Consider the following 27533-nt stretch of genomic DNA (forward strand, 5'->3'; position numbering starts at 1 on the left):
GTAGGAATCCCACAGAGAGCAAAAAGGCAGAGGTGTCAGGTCCTGCAGGCCTGTTCGTCACAGCACGATGCCGCCGCCGGCAGCCTCGAGGGCACAGCAGCCCCGGCCGCCCACCGGGGGCCTCCCCAGCCCCGTGGGTCTCGAGGCTGCTGCGGAAAGGAGCCCCCGCAGTCTGCGCAGAACCAACACCGAAGTCCTCCCTGGATTCTCCAATCCCAGGGCCTTGTGCCTGGTCTTGGGGGCTCCTTGGGGAAACTCACCCCATTGCTGAGAGAGACTTTGGATCTCTGGTTCTCTCAACAGACCCCAAGGCCTAGCCCACAGCCCATGGGCTCCACATCTCAGCTGTAACGTGGTTCCGTGCCCCACTCAGGCCGCCATGTTCCCGGAATCCCTAGGCATAATCTCAGTCCTCCCAGCAGCCTCACGGGGGTGTGTGAGATCTCTGTTTTCCAGATGAGGAAACTGAGGCCTGAGAGTGTGAGTGCCCTGACTGACAACCCCTCTTCCCATCCAGCCAGAACGGTTCCCCCAGCACCCCTTCTGAAGGCCTGGATGTACAGGTATCCCTCAGGGACACACGCCCCCCACTCACCTCTGGGGGCCCAGCCCATCCTAACCCCCACCCTGGGCCTGCCCGCCCCCATCACGCACTCTCCACATCTTCTGTGGCTGCAACAACCTTTTCACTTGGCCAGTTAGAGCTACTTGACTGCTGGCACAGAGGTTTAACGAAAATCCGTGGTGTGCCTATTAGCTGGGGAAACACTTATTCTGGTGTTGTCAGAGAATCTTGGAGAAAAAAGCTCGTCCTGATCCGTGTGTTGCACATATGCGGATGCCAGTGCGTGCACATGTCTGTGTGCCACTGTGCGTGTGCGAACATGTCTTTGTGCACACATGTGCATACACACACATGACCTCATCCGTCTTTTGTTATTAAAGACTGTGTCAGAAGGGGCTCCTGGGTAGTTCTAACCCACGTGTGGCTGCAGAGAAGAAAAAAACCCACGCCTCTGTTCCGTCACAGTCATAAATGGTCCTTGGGTTTGTGTGCTGCCAAATTGAGATTTTTTTCCACCTGAGAAAGGGAGTGAGTGATAGCTACGATTTCCCAGGCCTCACCTCCTTTTACCCTCTGGAAAACCTAATAAGAAAACTGATTTCTTTTTTTATGTTTGGGAAAACTCCAGCCCCACGGGACCTTCTGTTCCTCAAAGCCTCCAAAATTCTCCCTCCTTTGAGGCATGTGCTGTGCCCGCTGCCCGAAGCCCCCTTTGCAGACTCTACTTGGAGGAACCATCTGTGCCGCTGTCCGAGGCTCTCCTGGCCCTGCCATGCCTCCACCGCGTCCCTGCATGATATCCGTCGCTGCCTGCAACTTTCTGGGTTGTGCATCTGTTTACTTTCTCTTTGTCCATCTTCCCCTCACACTTAGCACCACGAGGGCCGGGAATTTGTTGCTTTGCACTGGGCTCAATTAAGGGGATGAATGCTCGTTCAGCCATCAGCCCTGTGCCCACACCATTGGGAGGACAGAGGGACATTCTCCTTCTTAGAGGCATGACATCTGGCGCTCAGGTCTGCCACCCACAGCCACTAAATAACCACAATGATTCCGAGTCCCGAGTTCTTGCTCCTGGAATCCCAAGGCTGTCTTTGAGGGCACAGGAGAAAAGCCACCTTTTGTTTTGTTTTGGTTTGGTTTGGAGTTTTTTTGTTTTTGTTTTTGAGATGGAGTCTCGCTATGTCACCCAGGCTGGAGTGCAATGGCACGATCTCGGCTCACTGCAACCAGCACCTCTCAGCTTCAAGCGATTCTCCTGCCTCAGCCTCAGGAGTAGCTGGGACTGCAGGACCGCACCACCACGCCAGGCTAATTTTTTATTTTTAGTAGAGATGAGTTTCATCATGTTGGCCAAGCTGGTCTTGAACTCCTGACCTCAGGTGATCCACCCACCTCAGCCTCCCAAAGTGCTGGGATTACAGGCATGAGCCACCGCACCCAGCTGGAAAGCTGTCTTGATTAAGAGTATTATATAATAACACCTCGAATTCTGAGAGCAGCTGCAGTTTTCAAGGCCCTTAAAGAGCCCGGACTCTGGAGACAAACGGGCCTCCAGAGGGGTCCACGCCCAGCTCCATCACCGTGTGACTCTGGGCAGCTCACTTCACCTCTCTGAGCTTTTGTCTCCTCATCTGTAAAATGGGGGCATGGATGATGAAGTGGTCCTCACCCTCCAGGGTGGTTGGAAAATTATGAGCGGGAGCCATGAGCACATGGTGTCTGGCAGGTGCCAGCACTCAGTGAGATTTGTCATTTCTTCAGTCAATAGATAACTCCTTTTGGAGCTGCTGCTGTGTGCATCACGATCTGGGAGCCGGGGAGACGGTAGGTGGTGAAAGAAACTAACGCGATCCCCGGCCTCTGAGCTGACACTCCACGGCCACTGAACGAAACGAGTCAGTACGCTGCAGAGTGAGGCACCTTCTCACGCTGCGCAGAGGAACAAAGCCGAGAAGGGAGATGGGGGGCAGGGCTATTTTGTTTGTTTGTTTTGAGGCAGGGTCTTGCTCTGTCACCCAGGCTGGAGTGCAGTGTCGTGATCATGGCTCACTACAGCCTCAACCTCCCAGGCCCAAGTGATCCTCCTGTCCCAGCCTCCTGAATGGCTGGGACTATAGGCATGCATCACCATTCACAGCTAATTTTTTTTTTTTTTTAAAGCAGAGACAGGTGTCTCCCTATTTTCCCTATGTTGCCCAGGCTGGTCCCAAACTTCTGGGCTCAAACAATCCTCCCGCCTTGGCCTCCCACAGTGCTGGGATTTCAGGCATGAGCCACAGAGCCAGCCTCCATGGTTATTTTAAATAGTGTGGCCAGAGGGGCTTCACTCCAAAGGTGGCGTCTGAGCAGAGATGCAGTGAAGGTGGTGAAGGGAGGAGCCGTGTGATGATAGACAGAATGGCATTCCAGGTAGAGGGCACACAGGTGCAAAGGCCCTGAGGCCAGACCCAGGCCAATAAAACGAGCGTTTTAGCAGGCTCCTGCCCCGACACTTTCTTTCTCAAAATTGACAAGCACAAGTGTCCCCAGCCCCAGCACTGCCGAGCGCACGCACGTCTCTCCCTGTGACCATGACCCAGCTACTGCCTCTTTAACCTTGAATGCCTTTTTGGGGGCTCACGTGTCACCCAGTGGCAAGTGAGCCACCCTTACTTCAGAAGAACGGCATGGGGTGGGGGGGCCTTAGGTGGTGTCCGCCTCACCTATGACTGCCAAAAGCGGTCATGGGGTTATTTTTAAACACGGGGAGGAAGTATTTATTGTTCCCGGGCTGTGGAGGGCTGGGCGGAGTGTGGAATTCTTCTCGGGAGGCAGTGCTGGGTCCCTTCCACCATGGTGAGTACGAGGGTTCCAGGAGGTGGTGATGCCAGGTGGGCGAGGAGCGGAAGCCACTGTAAGCGAGGGACTACAGCAGAGGGAGAGGAAGGCAGCTCTCAAAGCCTCCAGCCCCTCCTGGAAAAAGCCCCGTGGGCAGCACGCACAGAGGAACCCCAATCAATGCCCCGATAGGCCACAAATAACAGCAGCTCCTGGGGACTCACAAACACAAAATAAGAGAGTTGGCTTTTTTATGCCTTGTCTACTGACCTCTCGAGGAATCAATAACTCTCAGGGCTTGCAAAATGGGATTGAACGCTTTTAAGGATCAAATTGTAATTCTTTTCTCTTGTTCAGGCAGCTGGGAAAAAGAATGTTTGTGTTTTCACTTTTTGAACTTGCAAATTTAAAACCTTTCTTTCTGTGCTGTTGGGTTAGGTGTCTCCCTCCTGAAATGGGCAGCCTCCAAATCGGGGTTAGCACAGGAGGGAGAGTGGTTAGGGGCAGGACCGCCGGAGTCAGAATGCCCAAGTTCAACTCCAGCTCTGCCTTTTGTGTGTGTATGGCTGTGTGATCTTGGGCAAGTGACCCAACCTCTCTCAGTCTCAGTTGTCTCCCCTGTCAAATGGGGATGATAATAATAGTGTCCCCTTGACAGAGCGGTTATGAGAATGAAATAATGCGTATGCACAGTGTTGAAGCATTTGCTGTTATTTAAAGTCAGAGAGAAATGGGGTGGGGAAGAAAGGTGATCTCGCTCTTCTCTGCCTTGTTGACTTGGTGCAGGGACAGAGAATTCAGAGAGGAGGTTTTGCTGCCATTTGGATCAAGGGAAAATTGTGGGGTGTGGGGCGCAGCTGGGTTTTAACACCCTGAAGAACTGTCATTTCATCTTGGCATTCATCATGGCTTAGTGAGCCTGACTTTTTCCTTCCCTCCGATCAATTCTGCTTCTGTACATTACTGAGCTTTTTGTGAAATGCATCGGAACAAAAGCGGCTGGATCCTGCAGGGTTGATCTGCAGGTGCAGCCTCAATCCCCAGGGACAAACCTGTGCCTTCTGGTTGGCGAAGGAGCCACTGCAAGATGCACAGACGCTTGCGATCCACTGGGACTGGGGACTCTGGAGAAACTTCATGTCATGTCCTTTGCTCCCTCCAGTATCACCATTTTGAGACCTGAGTGTGGGCGCTGTACCCCCATTTCACAGATGAGCAGCTGGCACTCACCCAGAGAAGGGCCTGACCTCGTTTTCTGACTCCCAGCCCCTCACTCTCTTAATCGATGCTTTTTTCCCCCAGGCACCTAAGAAAGCAAAGAAGAGAGTCGAGGGTAACTCCAACGTGTTCTCCATGTTCGAACAGACCCAAATCCAGGAATTCAAGGAGGTGGGTGCCGCTGTTGAATCATCCGCCTGGATGGAAAACCCACTGTGAGAGGGAACACTTTTTTGTTCCAGATTCCCAGCAAGGGCCTTTGATTCGCTGCTTCTATCCTCCAAACAATCCCAAATTCGGCCTAAATGGATGTGTAAATTTTTAAAAGAAACTATTTTTAATAACTTCACTGAATATCAAAGTAAAATATATTCCTTGTTGAAAAATGTCAGAAAATTTTTCAGAAAAGCACAAAAAAGGAAATAAAAATTACCTACAATTCTATTGCCAAGAGATAATCAGTTCGCATTTTAGTATATGCCCTTCAAGGCATTTTTGTGACCTACGTATATATTTATTAAACAAAGTTATCATCGTCCATGCCCGCTGATTACTCCCTGCATTTTTTTCTTTGAGAAATTCACCATTAACATTTCCTATCGTGTATTTAAACCATTTCCTATGGTTAAATGTGGCATTTGTTTATAACGCTTTACTATTATAAGCAACACCTCTTTGCTTGTATCTGGTTATTTCTTCGGGGGTAAATTCCTAAAAGCAGAACTGCGGCCTCAGAGGAGCGTAAAACAACAACAACCAAAGAACGAAAACCAGGCAGAACCGCCGGTCCGCACGGCCTCCGAAACCACAGCACTCACTCCTATGCCCAGCAGCCTCGGGAGGAGAGCGCCTTTCCCCTCAGTTCCATCAACGTTGCGTGTTAATAGTCACAATTTTTTTTTTTTTGCCAGTCTGAGGGATGAAAAGCAGTATCTTCAGGGTTTTAAATTTTGCAGTCTTTGATTATTAACCACTAGCCCCGTTTGAAACCCCATCGCATTCGATGGCAACGGAACTTCTACAAAGAACCCAAGTACCAGTTAGACCAAACTGCACACGAGCTTGAAAGGACAGGCTCTGAATTCATCTCAGGCAGTCGTGAGGCCTCACACTGACTCATCCACCCTCCCACCTGGCTCTCCAGAGGGAACTGTGCTAAAATGATGCTAAAGAAATCAGTCTGCTTCTTTTTTTCTTTTTCTGTGACAGGGTCTCACTCTGTCACCCAGGCTGGAGTGCGGTGGCACAATCACGGCTCACTGCAGCCTCAATCTCCCAGATGCAATTAATCCTCCCACCTCAGCCTCCTGAGTAGCTCGGACCACAGATGCACACCACCACACCCAGCTAATTTTTTGTGATTTTTGTAAGGGTGGGGTCTCCCTGTTTGCCCAGGCTGGTCTCAAACTCCTGGGCTCAAGCAGTTCTCCTGACTTGACCTCCCGAAGTGCTGGGATTACAGGCGTGCGCCACCGCGCCCTACTCCAGTGTGCTTTATATCAAACAGGAAACCACTTGGGGCTTCCAAACAGGACATGAACTGTAGTACCTTTGTCCTCCCTAACATTCAGACCGCAGGAATGCCGTGTCCCATAGGGAAAGAGAAATTCCTGAGACAAGTGTCATATCTGAACTTGAGATAGTCACTTTCCAGGGGGAAAGCTACACTCGCCTCTTTCCCTCACTCTGCCCCAACCTCCAGAATTAGCTGCCGGGCCATGGGCAGGGGATGCTAAGAACTCAAAAAACATAGCCATGATTCCTCATTTGGTTTTGTTTGTTTGTTTGTCTTTGAGACAGAGTCTCGCTCCATTGCCCAGGCTGGAGTGCAGTGGTGCATTCTCAGCTCACTGCAACCTCCACCTCCCAGGTTCAAGCGATTTTCCTCCCTCAGCCTCCTGAGTAGCTGGGATTACAGGCATGTCCCACCACACCTGGCTAATTTTTGTACTTTTAGTAGACTCGGGGTTTCTCCATGTTGGCCAGGCTGGTCTTGAACTCCTGGCCTCAAGTGATCCACCTGCCTCAGCCTCCCACAGTGCTGGGGTTACAGACGTGAGCCACCGCGCCCGGCTTGTATACAGGCTGTTATGTGGACCTGCTTTCAATTCTCTTGCCTATGTATCTAGCAGCAGAACGGCTGGGCCATACGAGGCATTCCATTTTGAAGAAACTATTGGATTAGTTGTTGACTTTTGATTTGAGGTCCTACGAGGATCTTTGAAGATCCCAGAATCCTGCTCCTGCCAAGTCCTTGGCCCAACCTCCTGGGCAGCTCTGCCAGTTTCTCCCAGGCTGAGCTGCCAATCACTTCCCTTCCCCAGGCCTTCACCATCATGGACCAGAACAGGGATGGCTTCATCGACAAGAACGATCTGAGAGACACCTTTGCTGCCCTTGGTATGTCACCCACCCCCCCATTCCTGCAGGAGGGTCTCTTTATCCCTCATCCATGAGGGGCAGGAAGTGGGACCATCAGAAAAGGTCAAGATGGTGTAATTCCCAAAGAAACAGCTCCACCGCAACTGACCTTTAAGACCAATTTCGGGGGATGGGAAAGGAGTGTTGCGTCTTTGAGTGGCTTCACATACCTTTTTTCTCTTGAAATAACTTTTTTGTGTGATTTTGAATGTAATGCCAGCTCATAGCAGAAAATGGGGAAAATGCAGAAAAGTCCGAAGGAGAAAGCGACGTCACCCAGAAGGTCGTATTCCACTGTGAATGTTTCAGTTTCTTTTCTCTAAATCTCTCTAGACATGTCTGTTTGGTTTGGGTTTTAGTGTTTTTAATTATTAGAATCATTCTATTTTGAATTCTTCTTCTAAAATGTATCGTCTCAACAGTGTGAACATGAGTACATGGAGTTTCTTCAAAATATGCATGTCCAATCTGCTACCCACCACCACCGCTTGCTCCTGACCTTAGAACTCAGGGCAACCACACACAACCATGCACTGCACAATTCTACAGGGAACTCTTCGCATTTGGAGTGAGTGTAGCTTTTTATACTTAAAACATTCATTGGCTTAAAAAGTGACAGATTTTTCTTATTCGCACAAAGGGAGGCTTGTGGCAGGACTGGAGCAGGTAAATCTTCTCCAAAGCTGGAGGTTACAGCAGGTTTAACTTGAAAAAGTTCCCTCAGGTCATCCTGATCTGTCTCTCCTGCCTCCATCTGTGAAGGGCTAATTTACAACATGAGCCTTTCCTATTTAAGTGAAAAATGAAAATATCTACATCAAATGTTCCAGGTTCTGAAGACACTATTTTAAGTATAACGAACTGGCTAGGCGTGGTGGCTCACACCTATAATCCCAGCACTTTGGGAGGCCGAGGTCAGAGGATCACTTGAGCGCAGGAGTTTGAGACCTGCCTGGGCAACATGGCAGAACCATGTCTCTCCAATATATATATAGACATATATATGTGCACAAAAATTAGCTGGGCGTGCTGGCATGCACCTGCAATCCCAGCTACTTGGGAGGCTGAGGCACAAGAATCGCTTGAACCCGGGAGGCGGAGGTTACAGTGAGCTGAGATTGCACCACTGTACTCCAGCCTGGGAGACAGAGCTAGATCCTATCTGCAAGAAAAAAAAATAATGAACCCCTTCCCACGTCAGGTTGTTTCCAGTCATTTGGTTCTTATAAATAACACTGTCAAGAACATCTTCTCACATAAGATCTTTGCTTCCACCCAACCCATCTCTGATTATTTCTAGACCAGATTTCTTGCAGTGGAATCCCAGGAGCCAGTGGCAGTGTCACGATGGCTCTTTCTCCCCCAGTTTGGAGAACCTGAGTGTGTGTTTCCTACCCTAGGGCGTGTGAACGTGAAAAATGAAGAAATTGATGAAATGATCAAGGAGGCCCCGGGTCCAATTAACTTTACTGTGTTCCTCACAATGTTCGGGGAGAAACTTAAGGGTAAGGTTGTGTGTGTGTGTGTGTGTGTGTGTGTGTGTGTGTCTGTCTGTCTGTCTGTCTGTCTGTCTGTCTGTCTGTCTGTGTGTCTTCAGAGGGGCTGGCAGAAGATGGTTAGCTTTCAAAGAGATAAAGCACCACTGGAAAAAAATAATAAAAACAGCAACTTGGCTGGGTGCAGTGGCTGATGCTTGTAATCCCAGCACTTTCAGAGGCTGAGATGGGCAGATCACTTGAGGTCAGGAGTTTGAGACCAGCCTGGTCAACATGGTGAAACCTCATCTCCACTAAAAACACAAAAAAATTAGCTGGGTATGGTAGTATGCACCTGTAGTCCCAGGTACTCAGGAGGCTGAGGCAGGAGAATCACTTGAACCCGGGAATCGGAGGTTGCAGTGAGCTGAGATTGTGCCACTGCACTCCAGCCTGCGTAAAAGTGAGACTCTGTCTCAAAATAAACAAAAAAATAAAACAAACAAACAAAAAAAAACAGAGCTCCAGGACTTACCTAAGTCAAACCTCATGCTAGCCACTTTATATGCATTATCCTCCTTAATAGCAACTAGGAGGTAAGCTCTATTCTTATCTCCAGTTTACAGATGGGAAACTGAGACTCAGAGACAGAAAGTCACTTGTCTGAGGCCACACATCTAGCAAAGGCGTGAGTTAAGATTCGATTCCCAGACTTTCAAATCTAGATCATGTTTGACCTTGGGTTCTCAGCCCTCTCTTTCCATACACAGAGGCTCGCCGACCAAATGAAAGCAGGGTCTTTTCCCTCCATGCAAAGCAGTCTTGCTCTGGCCCCTTCATTTCTGGGGAGACTTGGGTCCTGCTGCCTGGGGTGCCACTGGTTCCCAGCCACCCCCAGTACATGTAAGCCCTATGTTCCATTTCAGGAGCGGACCCTGAGGAAACCATTCTCAACGCATTCAAAGTGTTTGACCCTGAAGGCAAAGGGGTGCTAAAGGCTGATTAGTGAGTGGGGTCTGTGGGGAGGAGGGGGTTCCCCGCTTGTCCCCGCCCGCCTACACACACACACCTGACACCAACACCTGCTTTTCTTTCTCTGCAGCGTTCGGGACATGCTGACCACGCAGGCGGAGAGGTTTTCCAAGGAGGAGGTAATGGGGTCCTCTGAGCACTCCCTGCACCCCAGCTCCTGGGTTCAACCTCCAGGGGGCTCCATCTCCCCCTCTTGCCCAAAGCACCCCTGACCCCACACTGACAGAGAACCAGATATCATCTTCGGAGCCCTGGCCTCATTCCATTCTGTGCCCCTCTAGGAGGCAGGGACTAGCATAACTGTCATTTTACAGATGGGCAAACTGAGACCCAGGGAAGTCAAGTCACTTGTCTAAAATAACAGCAATCACGCCTGTAATCCCAGCATTTGGGGAGGTCGAGGCAAGCAGATCACTTGAGGCCAGGAGTTGAGAGCAGCCTGGCCAAGATGATGAAACCCTGCCTCTACTAAAAATACAAAAATTAGCTGGGCATGGTGGCGGACGCCCATACTCCCAGCCGCTCGGGAGGCTGGGACTCGAGAATTGCTTGAACGCGGGAGGCAGAGGTTGCAGTGAGCCGAGATCGAGCCAGCGCACTCCATCTGCTGTAGTCTAGGTAGCAGAGCAATACTCCATCTCGAAAATAAAATAAAATAACTACACTCATAGTGCATGCCAGGGCCTGGCTTCAAACATAGGTCTGCGTGACTGCAGATTCTGCCTTCCTCACGATGCAGAGACCTGCCTCGAGCATGAAACGATCGCCCCATCCTGCTCCCTTGTATAACCGGCCCAGCCCCTGGAGCTGCTTCATCCCGGGGGGAAGGCTGCGTTTCCAGGGACAGCTCTGCACGATGTTTACTTGGGAGGGCCCTTGGGGTCAAGGAAGGAAGAACAGGGAAGAGCAAGGAAGGAAAACTGCATGGAGGAAGAAGTTGGGCCAAGATTCAGGCCCAAAGACCTGCGCCGCTGGCTCCCCGGGGAGGGAGCTCGTTCCGCAGCTCTCCCTAGAAGTCCCAAGTCCGGGGAGATGGCCGCGCCTTTATACCCCTCACACCAACCCGATCCGCCGGCTGTGGGCTGCCCCAGAAAGGGCATGGCCTTGTGCCAGGGGGCCCTGAAGGAGCTGGGGAAGTCGTTTCCCAGAGGACGTTCTGAGTGGTCCGGGTTCCCACCCCCTGCCCCACAACTGTCGGTTCCACTCAGGCCCGGCCCGCAGCCCCCCCACCCCTCCACCTTGCCTCCCCTCCCCTCGATGTCAGCACATCTTGCTGGTTCGTTGCAGATTGACCAGATGTTCGCCGCCTTCCCTCCTGACGTGACTGGCAACTTGGACTACAAGAACCTGGTGCATATCATCACCCACGGAGAAGAGAAGGACTAGGAGGGTACCGTCTACTGCGCCCTGGGCTCCTCTTTGCAGATGGTTCCTGCCCCCCTCTCTCTCCCACGAGTACCGCCTCTGTCCCCACCCTGGTCTGTTAGCTGTGTGGCTGCCCCGTTTATCCACCTCCATCTTCTTTGCAGCCTGGGTGGCTACAGCTACCTCACGGCCACATATCCTGCAGATGGAAATCCATCCAGAGACCGTGTTCCAATAAACAGGAGGTCGTGTATTTGGTCATGACATTCCCCCGACAGACACTGCCTTGAGTAAGGAAGACAAAGGCAGAGGAGCTAGTGATGGCCTTGAAGTCGTTATTAGTGAATCTTGGTGACTCTTTATTTAAGATAGACCTTTGCAGCCACTCAGGACTGTTTCTATCAAGGGCCACGTTTTTTACTAGAATGTTAACTTGACAACCACAGCCCTCTGTTCCAAAGAGCTCAAGCATTTAGAGGGCCTTGGTTCCATGACATCCTTCCCTTGGGATGCCATCAGAATGCTTCTCCTGTAAGTCACAGTGACAAGCAGGAAGCAGCCTGACACGTGGTAGGAACATAGGTCATTCAATAGCAATCACGCCTGCTAATCCTAAGAGGGTGATTTCTAGTTTCAGATAAAGTAGAAGCCGTCTGTACTTCTTCCCCAGCAAACACGGGGAGTGGTACTGATTTCTGGCCCCATCTGGGGCCCGGGCCTGGATGTGAACCGACCCTTGCTTGATGCCCACCCTCATGGTTGGAGCGTTCAGGCCTATTATGGCTGCAAGAGTCTCAATGTAAGAAACAAACAGGGCCAGGTGTGGTGGCTCCCACCTGTGATGCCAGCACTTTGAGAAGCTGAGGCAGGAGGATCACTTGAGCCCCAAAATTTGAGACCAGCCTAGACCATCATAGTGAGAGCCAATCTCTACAAAAAAATAAATAGCCAGGCATGGTGGTGTGTACGTGTGGTCCCAGCTACCCAGGAGGTTGAGGTGGGAGGATCGCCTGAGCCCAGAAGGTCAAGGCTGCAGTGAACTGCACTCCAGCCTGGGTGGCAGAGTGAGACTCTGTCTCTTAGAAAAGAAAAAAAGATTGCCGGGCGCGGTGGCTCAAGCCTGTAATCCCAGCACTTTGGGAGGCTGAGGCGGGTGGAACACGAAGTCGAGAGATCGAGACCATCCTGGTCAACAAGGTGAAACCCCGTCTCTACTAAAAATACAAAAATTAGCTGGGCATGGTTGTGCGTGCCTGTAATCCCAGCTACTCAGGAGGCTGAGGGAGGAGAATTGCCTGAACCCAGGAGGCGGAGGTTGTGGTGAGCCGAGATCGCGCCATTGCACTCCAGCCTAGGTAACAAGAGCGAAACTCCGTCTCAAAAAAAAAAAAAAGAAAAGAAAAAAAGAAATAGGTTCAAATCACTAAGTCCAGGGGCTTCAGGCACAGTTGCATCCAGGAGCCCAGGCAGTGCCCTCGGAGGCTCGGGAGGCCTCTGTTTTCTGTCACGTTGCTCCGCTCTTGGCAGTGGCAAAATAGTTAAGAGTAGCTCCTGCCCCTTTTCCAGCCACTCAGCGATCCTAGAAGGGCACACTCCTCTCTCCCAGCTCCACACAAACATCAGAACAGGGCCTCATAGGATCCCTCCAGGGCACCTGACACCCCTGAGCCTATCACAGTGGACTGGCAGGGGCAGTGCTCAGGTGGACAGGCCTGGCTCAACTGATCAGCCTGTGCTGGGGCAGCTGAGATCAGAGCCCTGCTGAGCCACACAGCCTGGAAACGGGAGGGAGATTCCCTGGAGGAAAACCTGAGCACAAGCAGGGAGTGGACTTCAGGCACTTCAGGTTCTCAAGAGAATCCCAAGAACCCTCCCAGCACTTTGGGAGGCCGAGTTGGGTGGATTGCTTGAGGTCAGGGGTTTGAGACCAGCCTGGCCAACACAGCAAAACCCGGTCTCTACTAAAACTACGAACATTAACCAGGCGTGGTGGCAGGCACCTGTAATCCCAGCTACTCAGTAGGCTGAGGCAGGAGAATCACATGAATCCAGGAGGCAAGGCTGCAGTGAGCCGAGATCGCGCCACTCACTGAGCTGAGATCACTCAAGCCTGAGCAACAGAGCCAAACTTCGTCTCAAAAAAAAGAGAGAGTCCGGCCAGGCGCAGTAGCTCACACCTGTAATCCCAGCACTTTGGGAGGCTGAGGCAAGCAGATTAGCTGAGGTCAGGAGTTCGAGACCAGCCTGACCAACATGAAGAAAGCCTGTCTCTAATAAAAATATAAATTAGACAGGTGTCTAATTTACAGACGCCTGTCTAATTTATATTTTTATTAGAGACAGGCTTGTGGGGCCTGTAATTCCAGCTACTCAGGAGGCTGAGGGAGGAGAATCGCTTAAACCGGGGAGGTGAAGGTTGCAGTGAGCTGAGATGGCGCCACTGCACTTCAGCCTGGGTGACAAGAATGAAACTTGGTCTAAAAAAACAAAAGAGAGAATCCCAAGAACCCAGGACACAACCCAAGTCAATGACATGATGGGAACAAGCTGCAATTGGGCGAGGGAGTGGAGCTGGGGTCATGGCAAAGGCCCAGGAGGTCGGAGGAGCCACAGCCGGAGCCAGTCCTCAAGGCTCGCAGTGAAACAGTGCCGCCCGTGGGAGGAGCTCAGGGTTGAGCCATCAACAGGACAAATGAAACCATCCCCTGGCTGCAGAGACCCGGGGCACTTTCACAGCAGGCTGCGTGGGCAGGGACCCGGGGAGTCACGGCCCCACCCCCACAACCCAGGATGCTCCACACCCTGTGACGCCCCTGCCGGCTCACAGCCTCCCTGCACTCCAGAGTCGGCCCAGGCGGAGAGCCTCGTATACGGCTCCTGTAGTCAGAGATGCAGTCCCACACGGAGCAGGCGGGACTCAGGACACTCCAGGGTCATGCGTGGTTCTGGGCAAGACACTCTGGACCCAGCTCCACAGTGACACGCCCACCCATGACAGATACACACAGAGACAGAGACATGCAGAGACGCACAGAGATACAGAGATGCACACACATACAGACACACAGAGACACATAGGGACACAGACAAAGACAGAGACAGAGACGCACACAGAGATACCGAGACACACGGAGATACAGACATGCAGAGACATGCAGGGACAGAGACACAGAGACATACAGACACACAGATACAGACATGAAGAGACACACAGGGACAGAGACACAGTGACAGAGACACATGATACAGACATGCAGACACATGATACAGACACAGATACAGACATGCAGAGACATACAGAGACATAGAGACTGAGACAGAGATGCACACAGAGATACAGAGACACACAGAGAGACACGCAGAGACACACAGGGACAGAGACACAGAGACATACAGACACACACATATACAGACACACACATATACAGACATGCAGAGACACAGGGACAGAGACACAGCGACATACAGAGATGCACACAGAGATATAGAGACACACTCAGATACCGACGCACAGAGACACAGAGAGACACAGACATGCACAGAGACACATGCAGATACAGACAAGCAAAGGCACAGACAGGGACACACAGAGACACAAGTGCAGACACTCAGAGACACACAGAGACAGAGACATACAGAGACGCACACAGATACACACACGCAGAGACACAAAGGGACACACAGATATACAGAGACACACACAAGTACAGACACGCAGAGACAGAGACATGGAGACATACAGAGACGCACACAGATATGCTGAGACACATATAGGTACACACATATATGGACACACAGAGACACACTCAGATACACAAAGAGATACAGACACACAGACACAGATACAAACACACAGAGACGCAGACACCCAGAAACAGACACACACACACACACACACACACACACACACACACACACAGGCAGATCCAGGGCACCTCCAGCTCCCACTTCCTGTTTGCGAGTGTTGGTCGCGCCCCGGGTGGCCAGCGGGGGCTCAGGACGCACAGTTTGGCTCCAGCGGGGCCCTGCCCCGAGGCTAGTCCCTGCTCCATCTGGTGGACCACATCTGCATCTGTGTCTGCATGGCTGGGGTGGCCCGTGCTGGCCTCCAGCTCAGAGGTTCCCAGGGGCTGTGATGGCCTCGCAAGGTTCCCTCCTCCTGGTCCCGCTTTTACTTCTCGCTCCTCCGCCCCAGCCCACAGGCGGCCCCAGCACCCAAAGCCCTTAGTAACGTGTGTGACAGGTACAAGGCTACAGAACACAACGTTTATTCTTTCGGTTATGGTGCAGGCAGCCCGGCCCCTGCGCCTCACAGGGTCACCCTCTTCCTGGCCCTGAGCTCGTCCGCCTTCTCCGGCAGGCTGTCTCCGCGCGACTCCTTCATCCGATTCTCCTTCAGGATGTAATTGTCGAGCACCAGCTGCCGAAGGCTGCTGTGGTCCAGGGGCTGTTCCACTGCACAAGAGCAGATTTGTGTGAGGCGCTGGGAAATCAAACCCAGGGCTGGGGCTTCCTTCCCAGCGAGTCTCTCTCTCTGCCCAAGGCAGGGATGGCCAAGCCCGGTTTGGTGTCCCTCCGTAACACCGGGGAGTGGAGCACAGAAATTCTCAGGTTTCAAGGAGGGGGAGAATGAACGGAAATATATATCTTGGGGCTGCCCAGACAATGGCTAGTTTTCTCCCAAACAAGGATGTGAAGAATGCTTGGTTTAATGTGAAGGAGGCAGAGCCACCAAGTGCACTTGTTCAGGAAGTGCACTGCACAAAGACACCTAGAGGAGAGGAGTAGATGGATGGGCTGACATCCGGCCCCCACTTGATTGCAGAGCTGTATATGCCAGAAGGGGAACCTTTTCCTAATTAATTACCCAGAAGGGGCTTCTCTTCTAATTCACACCTGTAGTCCCTGCAATCTCCCGAAAGTTCACCGACATTCCCCTGTATAGATGTGAAGACGGTATCCGTGCATTTCTGACCTTGTGAGGACAGCTTTACCAGCAGCTCTGCCCACTGCTCCCCCCAGCCGTTTAGGAACTGAAAGGGCTCTGGAAGTTGTGCTAAGATGGGTGGCATCGGACCTAGCTTCCACTCCTGCTACGTTTCAGTCTCCTCAGCTGAAACACACAGGATCTCTGTGCATGTGTGTGCGCCTGCGTGCATGTGTGTGCACGTGTGCTTGTTGGGGGTCTCACCCTCCATCCTTGGCACACTTAAAATGCTGCTCAGAGAAATGGGGCAGCTTTTAAAAAATTGATTTTTTAGCCGGGCACGGTGGTTCACGCCTGTAATCCCAGCACTGGGAGGCTGAGGTGGGCAGATCACAAGATCAAGAGATGGAGACCATCCTGGCCAACATGGTGAAACCCTGTCTCTACTAAAAATACAAAAATTGGCTGGGCATGGTGGTGGGTGCCTGTAGTCCCAACTACTCCGGAGGCTGAGGCAGGAGAATCACTTCAACCCCAGAGGCGGAGGTTGCGGTGAGCAGAGATTGTGCCACTACACTCCAGCCTGGCTAAGAGCGAGACTCTGTCTCAAAAAAAAAAAAAAAAAAAGATTTTATTTCTCTAATTACTAAAGTCATGCAAGGTCACTGTAAGAGAAAATTTCAAACAATACAGAATTGTTTAACTTAGAAATGCAAAGTTCTCTGCAAACCACCGTCCAGAATTATCCACTGTAATAGGCGGCTTATACACCTCTGGCTTTTTATGCATAATCTAAAAACCTTCCTCCTTCCTCCTTCCCTTTCTCTCATTGCCCCTCCCTCCCTCTTCCCCCTCCTCCTCCTCCCCCTCCCCTTCCTCCTCCTCCCCCTCCTCCCCCTCCTCCTCCCCCTCCCCTTCCCCCTCCTCCTCCTCCTGCCTCTGAGCCTGCCTTCCTTCCTCCCTCCCTCTCCCTCCCTCCCTCTCTGTCATTTTACATATATCTTATTACATATCAGGGTTGTAAAGTGCTGTCCTGTGCGTTGTGAGATTTCTAGCAGCATCCTCGGCCACTAGATGACAGCAACACCATCACTTTCAGTTGTGACAACCAAAAATATCTTCAGATATTGTTAAATGTCCCATAAAGGGGAAATCACCCCTGGCTGAGAACTGGCACACACAAAAAAAGTGTGTGTGTGTGTGTGTGTGTCTGTGTGTACATACACATATATACACACACCGTATATACATACACACACACACATACATATATATGTACACACACACACGTGTGTGTGCCTGTGTATTTCGTGCATATGTGGAGAATGCTTTTAGAAAGAAGGGATTATACCATACGGTACTTCTCAGGAGGCCCAGACAGCTGTCGTGCAACCGACTGTGTTTCCCTTTTCGTCTTAATATCCAGGGCATCTTCCCAGTGCTTTCATACTGGCCCCGTGCCTTCTTTTGGGGTCTGCCCAGAATTGCCCTGCGTGTGTGGATGAGCCGCGCCTGATTTCAGCCGTCTCTAAGGGATGAGCGTTATACTTGTTTCTGGTTTGGGGCTGCAATGAGCAGCCTCCACTCCTCCACCTTTCATCTTCGACCCTTGAATAAGTGCTTCTGGAAGGATCGGTTCCCATATACATGGCCAGACTGCTCCCTAAAACGATGAGGCCAATTTGATTCCCGCCTTCAGAGTGAGGGCCCGGCTCCCCACATGAGAGGATGAGTGAGTTTCTTCCCTGGGACTGAAGGAGGATCAATGGGCCGGTGTGGGAAGAGCCACGGCTGAGAGTCTGGCTTCTGGCATGGACCACGTTGAAGCTGCTTCTGTCGTAGGGTCAGGGGACAAAAATGGGGAGGGGCCGAGAATGGGGCCTCGGGGGCACAATGGGTCAGGGAAAGGGAGGTGATGGGCTGAGTGAGACTCAAGGGCACAGATAGGGTGAGCATGAGACATGGAGTCTGGAAACCCTGTCTATCCACAACGTGCCAATTTGTAAACGTTTGATATGTTAAGGTTCATTTTAAATGATCAAAAGGTAGTTGTGACTTTTAAAAATATCCAAAATAACTAAACGTCAAGATCTGTGTCACCCTAGCGTCATAGAGAAAAGTCCCCAAGCAAATGACATCAAGTGGCCACAGCCAAGATGGCACTCAAGGGAGCTGGTGGGCCACAAGGGCTCATAAAGAAGGGAAACTGAGGCTCGACACTGCAGACCCTCTTGGGTACCTGGACACAGCCTCCCCAGAGCCGAAGGCACAGGCTTCCTGGCAACCTGCACAGATCGGGAGAGAGAGAACTCACCATCTTCCAACCTGTCGCTGAAGGGGTCGGCCCCCAGCACCGGGGGGATGGCTTTGATGGGTTCTGGGGGCTTGAGGAGGGCGGAGCCGCCCCAGAAGGGGTTAACGAAGGGTGGCGGGACCTCGGTCTCTGCCCCTTCCACTTCCAGGATGCGCCTGTAGGTCTCCGACAGCAGCAGCTCGTTGGTCTTCTTTTCAATGATGGCTGCAGAACAAGAAGCAGGACCAAGCTGGCTGCCGAGGGACCTGGGCCCGGGGGCACTGGGGCGGCGCCCCCGCTGCAGAGGGCGGGGGGGAGCAGGAGGTACAGGGTGCGGGGTCTGGGCTCTGACAAGGACAGGCTTTCGCTGGGATGACACCCGGTGTTCTCAACAGGACAGCAGCACTCCTCACCCTTAGGGCTGAAGTTCGCTTCTTGAGAGGAAAAGAATTCTGACTACCTTTTTAAAATTGTTTATTTTTGAGACGGAGTTTCGCTCTTGTTACCCAGGCTGGAGTGCAATGGCGCGATCTCGGCTCACCGCAACCTCCGCCTCCTGGGTTCAAGCAATTCTCCTGCCTCAGCCTCCTGAGTAGCTGGGATTACAGGCACGTGCCACCACGCCCAGCTAATTTTTGTATTTTTTTTTAGTAGAGATGGGGTTTCACCATGTTGACCAGGATGGTCTCAATCTCTTGACCTCGTGATCCACCCGTCTCAGCCTCCCAAAGTGCTGGGATTATAGGCTTGAGCCACCGCGCCCGGCCTTAAATTTTTTTTTTTTTTTTTTTTTTTTTTTTGAGACAGGGTCTGGCTCTGTCACCCAGGCTGGAGTGCAATGGCGCGATCTCGGCTCACTGCAAGCTCACACTCCCAGGTTCAAGCCATTCTCCTGCTTCAGCCTCCTGAGTAGCTGCGACCAAAGGCGCATGACACCAGGCCCCACTAATTACTGTGCTGCTTTTGTAGACACTGGGTCCGGCTGGTCTTGAACTCCTGGCTCAAGCAATCCTCCTGTGTCGGCCGCCCAAAGTGCTGGAATTACAGGTGTTAGCCATTGCACCTGGCCTCTGACTCCTTAATGTATACAACACAGATACACATGGGACATAAGCAGACATACAGCATCTCAGTCATATTAAAATATTATATTTATAAGGAGGGCAATTAGGCAAAGTATGTCTAGAGAGTCTCCTTAGCAGGATGATAATGAAAAGAAGGTTGAGAAATACCAGGTTACACTAAAAATTGGGAGCCGCACCTTAAACTCCTAGCTTACCCCAGTGCTATCTATTTCAAGTCTCCATGCCTTTGCTCATGCTGTTCCTTCTGCCAGAATGCTTTTCCCTACACATTTCCCTGAATAACCCCCTAGAGGTGTTTTAAAACTCAAATCCTTGCCACCTGCAGAAATGCTTCCCTGACCTGCCTCATTCAGGGGACATCCCCTTGCACTGTAGCTCTGTAGCCCCCTGCAGTCATAAGAGTCATTCATTCATTCATTCATTCATTCACAAATGATTACGTGAGGCCTACCACACCATGCACCGTGCTAGACGCTAAGGATGCAATGGAGGAAAAACTAAACTCTGGCAACACAAACACAGCCCTTGCCCTACCAGAGCTTCTGTGTGTCTGGAGGGACAGCGAGAAAGCCACGTTCAACAACTGAACAGACCGCTAGAGGCAGCCCTTGCCATCCAGTGTTCATTATCTGTTCCGTAACTGCTGGATTTGGATATGTTTTTTGAATAAATCTCACACTATCCAGACTGCTGCTATATCTGAAAATCAGGGATCAAAAATATTAGCATCCAGGCAGGGCACAGTGGTTCACGCCTGTAATCCCAGCACTTTGGGAGGCCGAGGCAGGTGGATCACTTGAGATCAGGAGTTTGAGACCAGCCTGACCAACATGGTGAAACCATGTCTCTACTAATAATACAAACATTAGGCCAGGTGCGGTGGCTCACACATATAATCCCAGCACTTTGGGAGACTGAGGCAGGTGGATCACCTGAGGTCAGGAGTTCAAGACCAGCCTGGCCAACGTGGTGAAACCCTGTCTCTACCGAAAATACAAAATTAGATGGGTGTGGTTGTGCTGGCCTCTAGTCCCAGCTACTCGGGAGGCTGAGACAGGAGAATCACTTGAACTCAGGAGGTGGAGGTTGCAGAGACCCAAGAAGGTGCCACTGCACTCCAGCCTGGATGACAGAGTGATACTCTTTCTTAAAAAGTAATAATACAAAAATTAGCCAGGTGTGGTGTTGGGTGCTTATAATCCCAGCTACTTGGGAGGCTAAGGCAGGGAAATCACTTGAATCCCTGAGGCAGAGGTTGCAGTGAACTGAGATTGTGCCACTACACTCCAGCCTGAGCAACAGAGTAAGACTCTGTCAATAATAAAATAATAAATAAAATAACTAACATCCAAAACTTGCTCTCAGATCCCAGGAACCACATAGATTCAGACATTGAAAGTGACCTTTCCATGGAGACAAATTGGGTGAATGCTAAGTACTAGGACTGCCGTGAGAGGGAAAGAGAGTGGTGCGCAATGTGGGATGGGGTAGCTTCAGACGGGTGGGATGGGGCAGCTTCAGACGGGTGGGATGGGGCAGCTTCAGACGGGTGGGATGGGGCAGCTTCAGACAGGTGGGATGGGGCAGCTCCAGTGCAGGGAGGACAATGACACTGACAACTGAGAACTAGAAGGAACCGGGCGTGGGGCAGGCTTTCCAGGAACAGCCCGTGCCAAGGTCCCAAGGTGGGAACAAGATGCAGGAGCAGCAGTGGGGGAGCTTGGAAGGATCGAGAGAACAGTGTGGCTACAGGCGGCGAGCCAGGGACAGAGCAGGACAAGCGGAGACGAGAAATGTCACCAGGGCCAGGCTAGAAGAACCCGATAGGCGGGGTACAGAAAAAACGTCAACACAGCAGGTTGAGGCTCTTCGCTGAAAGCCTTGCTGACTAGGTCAGGCTTGGGCTGGCATCCGGGAACCTGGATTTCAGGAAGGTTCCCAACACTATTAACTGATGAGAGTGATTCACCTGAACGGATAATAAGAAAATGTGGTGGCTGGGTGTGGCAGCTCACACCTGGAATCCCAGCACTTAGGGAGGCCTAGGCGGGCAGTTCACGAGGTCGAGAGCTCGAGACCATCCTGGCCAACATGGTGAAACCCCGTCTCTGCTAAAATGACAAAAATTAGCTGGGCGTGGTGGTGCAGGCCTGTGGTCCCAATGACTTGGGAGGCTGAAGCAGGAGAATTATTTAACCAGGGAGACAGAGGTTTCAGTGAGCTGAGATCACACCTATGTACTCCAGCCTGGTGACAGAGTAAGACTCCATCTCCAAAAAAAAAAAAAAAAAAAAGAATCTGAGGTTTAATTCTAGAAGCAGTGAAAGCCATTCATTCCAAATTGTTAGGATCCGTGCAAGCCTGTCCCTCCCTGTCCACTCTGAGCTTAGGGCCAATGGCTAGACGCGCACATGATTGTTACTAGATTGGCTCTGCGCGGGCGCTGCCCCGAGCACTCCATCCCTGCCTTTCTCATCTGTGGGCCTTTTCTTTCTTTTGTGTGCTTTATTGCGTCGGCTCCGGCCTGCAGTACCCATTGAATAGGCATGGTGACAGCAAGGACAGCCCTGCCTTGTCCCTGATCTTAGGAGAAGAACATTCCACTTCCCACCATGAAGGATGAGGTTCGCTACAGTTTCAGTGTTTTTTTGTTTGTTTGTTTGCTTGACATGGAGCCTTAATCTGTCACCCAGGCTGGAGTGCAGTGGTGCCATCTTGACTGACTACAACCTCGACTTCCTGGGTTCAGGGAATCCTCCTGCCTCAGCCTCCCAAGCTGGGACTACAGGCACGCACTGCCATTTTTGGATTTTCAGTAGAGACGGGGTTTTACCATGTTGGCCAGGCTGGTCCCGAACTCCTGACCGCGAGTGATCTGCTCGCCTTGGCCTTCCAGGCCTTTCAAAGTGCTGGGATTACAGACATGAGCCACCATGCCTGGCCTAGTTTTGGGTGGATTTTTGTGCATGTCTTTCATCAAGTTAAGAACGTTTCCTTCTAGTTCTAGTTTGCTGAGCGTTTTCTTTTTTATAATCATGAACGGATGCTGAATTTTATCAAACGCTTCTTCTGCATTTATTGAGATGATCATATCATTTTTTTCTCTAATAACTACACATGTATTTAAGTCTCCCAACAGTCTATGAGGTAAATACTGAGTTTACACCAAATTTTTTTAAAAAAACTGAAGGCATTAAAAGATACCCATTTTTGTAGACCAAAAATCTGAAGCAGAGAGAGGTTCAGGAACCTTCCCTGGCCAGGCGCGGTGGCTCATACCTGTAATCCCAGCACTTTGGGAGGCCAAGGAGGGTGAAACACTTGAGCTCAGGAGTTTGAGACCAGCCTGGGCAATGTGACAAGACCCTGTCTCTACAAAAAACACAAAACTTTAGCCGGGCATGGCAGCGCCTGCCTGTAGTCCCAGCTACTTAGGAGACTGAGGTGGGAGGATTGCCTGAGCCTGGGAGGTTGTGAGTGCAGTGAGCCGTGTTTGCACCACTGCCCTCCAGCCTGGGCAACAGAGCAAGACCCCATCTCAAAAGAAACAAACAAACAAAAACAAAAACAAAAAAAGAAACTTGCTCACGGCTCCAGAGCTATTAAGGGTAGACCAGGATTCGAAACCAGGCAGGCTGGCTTTAGTGCCCACACACTTTGCCACCAAGCTCACTACTGCATAAGAGCAAGTCCTCATGCCCAGTTACAGAAAGTTCTGGAAATGGCTCCTAAGAGTCCAGTGGGCCCCAGCTTGACTCACCAAAATACTGCGGAAGGTTGGTGTTGGTGACTTCCCCCGTCTCCCCTAACTGCACCCGGATCTCGGTGGCATCACAGTTTATCTTCTTGAACAGTTTCTCCACCGAGTTCTTGAGTAGCTCCAAGGTCTTGCTGACCTCCCTGTACTTGCTCTCATACATATCTGCCTCCTCCGTGGTCTTCTTCAGTTTATCCTGGTGGCAGACCCCAATTCCCGCCCGCTCAGGAGGATTTTCAGTGGACAGGGTGTTTGCCACTTTCTGGAGTCAGGGCCCCAAACCGCCGGCTTTCAAACCTCTGAGGGGGCGTGAGATCAGTTAAGTGGGCTTCCATCGAATTTTGAAGAAGTGAAATAGAATAGCAAAGAAAAGAAGGAAAGAGAAAATACTAGTGTACATTGGGGGTTGAAGGGTAAATATTGTTTGATATAAGTTTTGCTTCCCTTACATGTGTGTATGGCTGTCTACATGTGTACAGGATTACAATTTTTTTTTTTTTTTGAGACAGAGTCTCACTCTGTCGCCCAGGCTGGAGTACACTGGCACAATCTCAGCCCACTGCAGGCTCTGACTCCCAGGTTCAAGCAATTCTCATGCCTCAGCCTCTCAAGTAGCTGAGATTACAAGCAGGTGCCACCGTGCCTGGCTTTTTTTTTTTTTTTTTTTTCTTTTTTTGTATTTTTGTATTTTTAGTAGAGGCACAAGCTGGTCTTGAACTCCTGACCTCAAGTGATCTGTCCATGTTGGCCTCCCAAAGCACTGAGATTACAGGCGTGAGCCACCATGCCCGGCTTACTATATATACATTTTTTTCTTTCTTATTTTTGTTTATTATTTGTTTTGAGACAGAGTCTCACTCTGTTACCTAGGCTCCAGGCTGGAGTGCAGTGGTCCAATCTCTGCTCACTGCAGCCTCAACTTCTTGGGCTCGAGCAATTCTCCCACCTCAGCCTCCAGAGTAGCTAGGACTACAAGCACCTGCCACCATGCCCAGCTAATTTTTATATTTTTTTAGAGACAGGGTTTTGCCATGTTGCCCAGACTGGTCTCAAACTCCTGGACTCCAGCAATCCTCCCTCCTACTTTGGCCTCCCAACGTGCTGGGATTATAGGCATGAGCCACCTCGTCCAGCAAGTTGACTTGTTTTTTTAAACATGGTGGTCCACCTGAGGCCAGAAGTTTGAGACCATCCTGGCCAACGTGGCGAAACCTGGTCTATACTAAAAATACAAAAATTATCTGGGCATGGTGGTACGTGCCTGTAATCCCAGCTAATGGGGAGGCTGAGACAGGAGAATCAGTTCCGGGAGGTGGAAGTTGCAGTGAGCCAAGATGGAGCCGCTGCACTCCAGCCTGAGTGACAGAGTGAGACTCCATCTCAAAAACAAAAAAACAAGAAAAAGTGGTCCACAGGAAGAAACACATTGCAGCCAATGCATACAAACATACATACCTGTGTTGTGTATGTAAATTTATCTATATTATCGAATCAAATGAATTTAGAAGTTTCACAAATCAATATTCTTTTTTAAAAAGATACAGTTGGGGTGTTGCTCTGTCACCCAGGCTGGAGCGGAACGGTGTAATCCTTGCCCACGGCAGCCTTCAACTCCTGGATTCAGGCAATCCTCCTGCCTCAGCCTCTGGAGCAGCTGGGACTATAAGCATGTAACACCCAGGTAATATAATAATACTTACCCAGGTAATATAATATAATCATACTTACCCAGGTAAGTATCTTTTTTTAAAATTTGTAGGGGTGAGATCTTGCTGTATGCCCAGACTGGTCTTGAACTCCTGGGCTCAAGGGGCTCAAGCAATCCTCCCACTTCAGCCTCCCAAAGTGCTAGGATTACAGGCATGAGCCACCATGCCCAGTTCAAATCAATATTCTTTTTTCAAAAAACAAAATTAGAGACAGGTCTCACTATGTTGCCCAAGCTGGTCCCGAACTCCTGGGCCCAAATGATCCTTCTGCCTCAGCCTCTCGACGTTCACACCCAGCCTCAAACCAATATTCTTATCATGTGTTCTCATATTTTCGCTTCTGTTCTGTTCTCACTATTTTAAAATGCTGGCTACCATCCAATAAACCGAGTTCACCATTCGCAGTTTAAAACACATTGCCCTCGCACACTACTTCTCGAAGTGTGGTCCCAGGACAAGCAGCGTCAGCATCACCTAGGAACTTGTTAGAAATGCGTATTCTTGGGCCCCACCTCAGGCCTACTCAATCAAAAGCCCTGGGGGTGAGCCAGGCCACCTGGGTTTTAGCCAGCCTCCGGGCGGTCCTGGTGCATGGTAAAGTCTGAGAACCTCCGCCAGCCTGTTGAATCTCAATCTTGGCTTCACACTGGTATCACCTGAGAAATTTAAAACCATTTGCTGCTCAACCCCACCCTCAGAGATTCAGTCTTAATTGGCCTGGGGCGCAGCCTGGGCATCTGGGAGTTTTGGTTAAAGCCTCCCAGGTGATTCTGACACATGGCTGGAATGAGGATCTCCATTCTAGGGTACTTCCTTCAGCTGATTCCTGCCTCGCCCTCGGAGATCTCAGCTTGCAAAGGTGAACTGGACCCTGGATGAACCGGCCGGACTCCCACAGGTGAACTCTGCATACACCATCCTGAAGAATGATCACAAGGGGTCGGCCCTATTCACACCTCCATTTTGCAGGTGAGAAAACTGAGGGTTAGGCAGTGAAGAATGGAACTCCGTCTCTCAACCAGCGCGGCAGGCGGCTTCCTCTGCCCGGCTACTAAATGTCTAGTCCCCAGGGCTGCAAAGTTCCCACATGACAACAAGAGTGGCCCTCTCTAAAGGGGCATTAGGCCAGGCATGGGGGCTCGTGCCTGTAATCCCCACATGCTGGGAGGCTGAGGTGGGAGGATCACTTGAGTCCAGGAGTTTGAGTCCAGCCTGGGCAACATAGCAAGACCCTGCCTCAATTAAAAATAAAAAATTAGCCAGGTGTGCTGGTGCGTGCCTGGGGTCCCAGTTACTTGGGAGGCTGAGTTGAGAGTGTCACTTGAACCTGGGAGGTGGAGGCTGCAGTGAGCTGTGATCGCACCACTGCACTTCAGCCGGGGCAACAGAGCAAGACTCTGCCCCAAAAATAAATTATAATAAAAGTACATTAAAAATCACATTTAAAAAACACAGGATTCATTTTTAAAAGTCAAGATTCAGCTTGATGTGATGGTGATAACACGTGTCCAGCTCCCAGCTCCTAAAACATTCCGGGTACTTCACACTCATCATCTGAGCTCAGTTCACAACCAGCCTAGTTCTCAGATGAGCAGTGTTGAGGTCAGAGAGGAAAGGAAACTCATGTTTCCCTTCCCTGCCCTGAGCTCATCCGAAGGCTTGACCTTGAGCTCAGCTCTACCTGGGCAATGATTTAGTAACAAAGTGAGGGTGGCTTAGAGGTTTTCTGGTTCACACGAGAAACAACAATAATGGCCACAATGTACAGCTCTCTGCACTGCGGTGTGCCAAAGGTATACATCTGTGATTTTATTCAATCTTCACAGCCCTAAGAAGTGGTATGATTATTATCCCTGTTTTACAGATGAGGAAACTGAGGCTCAGAGAGGTTGAGTCACTATCTCAAAGTCATACAGCCAGGAAGTGACTTTTCTGCAAGCCATAGCCAGACTCCCAGAGCTTGGTTGCTTAATTTCTATGCAAACCTCTCTTGTGATGCATGTGGTCTCACCACTTCTCCCGAAGGAGGAGGAGATGATGTAATAAAGGGCTTCAAGAATAGAGCAGGTGGAAGTGATCTTTAGCAGGGCTAAGAAACACCAGTGAGTCCATTGCTATCAAGACCAATTCGGGCCAGGCACGGTGGCTCGTGCCTATAATCTTAGCACTTAGGGAGGCCAAGGCAGGCGGATCACCTGAGGTCAGGAGTTGGAGACTAGCCTGGCCAACATGGTAAAACCCTGTCTCTGCTAAAAATGCAAAAAATTAACCAGGCGTGGTGGCACGCGCCTGTAATCCCAGCTACTCTGGAGACTGAGGCAAGAGAATCGCTTGAACTGGGAAGCAGAGGTTGCAGTGAGCCGAGATTGTGCCACTGCATTCCAGTCTGGTGACAGAGGCAGACTCCGTCTCAAAAAAAGATTTTATTCATTAAATTAAAATTTTAAAAATGCAGTTGGCATGGTGGTGTGCACCTGTAACCACAGCTACTCAGGAGGCTGAGGCAGGAGAATCGCTTGAACCTGGGAGGTGGATGTTGTAGTGAGCTCAGATCGCACCACTGCGCTCCAGCCTGGGCAACAGAGTGAGACTCCGTCTCAAAAAAAAAAAAAAAAAAAAAAAAAAAGGCCAATTCTCCTGCTTAGAGCATCTGCATTTGAAAAGAAGCCCCCAGAGGGGCTGCGGGCAGAGCTGGGGAGATGTTTGGAGTTGCTTGGTCAGCCTCTTCCAAACCCCAAGATGTAGAGGGAGGGGCACCAGTCTCAACCCCAACAAGAGTCTGGATTCTGGGTGGCCCCGAGTGACAGGCACCCGCCCAGCCTGGGGAGGGCCTCCGTGGACCCGGACCCTGCCTGGAAGCCTGTTA

The 27533-nt window shown here is 50.8% G+C and overlaps 2 protein-coding genes across 4 annotated transcripts in view; one reads left to right on the top strand and one right to left on the bottom strand.

Moving 5' to 3' along the window:
- The first annotated feature begins 3297 nt into the window (after window positions 1-3297).
- Window positions 3298-11149, top strand: MYL2 (myosin light chain 2). Its single transcript, XM_003932248.3, has 7 exons — window positions 3298-3403; window positions 4688-4774; window positions 6928-7003; window positions 8425-8529; window positions 9426-9504; window positions 9602-9650; window positions 10819-11149. Exons 1-7 carry the CDS (start codon window positions 3401-3403, stop codon window positions 10915-10917), a joined length of 498 nt encoding a protein of 165 aa, XP_003932297.1. The 5' UTR covers window positions 3298-3400; the 3' UTR covers window positions 10918-11149.
- Window positions 11150-15148: 3999 nt separating this feature from the next.
- CCDC63 (coiled-coil domain containing 63) overlaps window positions 15149-27533 on the bottom strand; it is a 48184-nt gene continuing 35799 nt past the window's right edge. For all 3 annotated transcript variants that reach the window (XM_010342877.3, XM_003932247.2, XM_074401956.1), the window contains 3 exons: window positions 22962-23154; window positions 18138-18341; window positions 15149-15351 (listed from right to left, as the gene is read on the bottom strand). In XM_010342877.3, the coding sequence (XP_010341179.1) occupies window positions 15206-15351; window positions 18138-18341; window positions 22962-23154 (543 nt within the window). In that variant the 3' untranslated portion in view covers window positions 15149-15205. The remainder of the gene's footprint in view (window positions 15352-18137; window positions 18342-22961; window positions 23155-27533) is intronic.

This window comes from Saimiri boliviensis, chromosome 7 (genome assembly GCF_048565385.1).
Source record: "Saimiri boliviensis isolate mSaiBol1 chromosome 7, mSaiBol1.pri, whole genome shotgun sequence".
NCBI lineage: Eukaryota > Metazoa > Chordata > Mammalia > Primates > Cebidae > Saimiri > Saimiri boliviensis.

What these genes read in the sequence shown, in the direction of transcription:
- MYL2 (XM_003932248.3), top strand. An exon ending in GTTCGGGGAGAAACTTAAGG is followed by an intron (nt 8,530 to 9,425) that starts GTAAGGTTGTGT and finishes GTTCCATTTCAG; the next exon opens with GAGCGGACCCTGAGGAAACC. An exon ending in GGGGTGCTAAAGGCTGATTA is followed by an intron (nt 9,505 to 9,601) that starts GTGAGTGGGGTC and finishes CTTTCTCTGCAG; the next exon opens with CGTTCGGGACATGCTGACCA.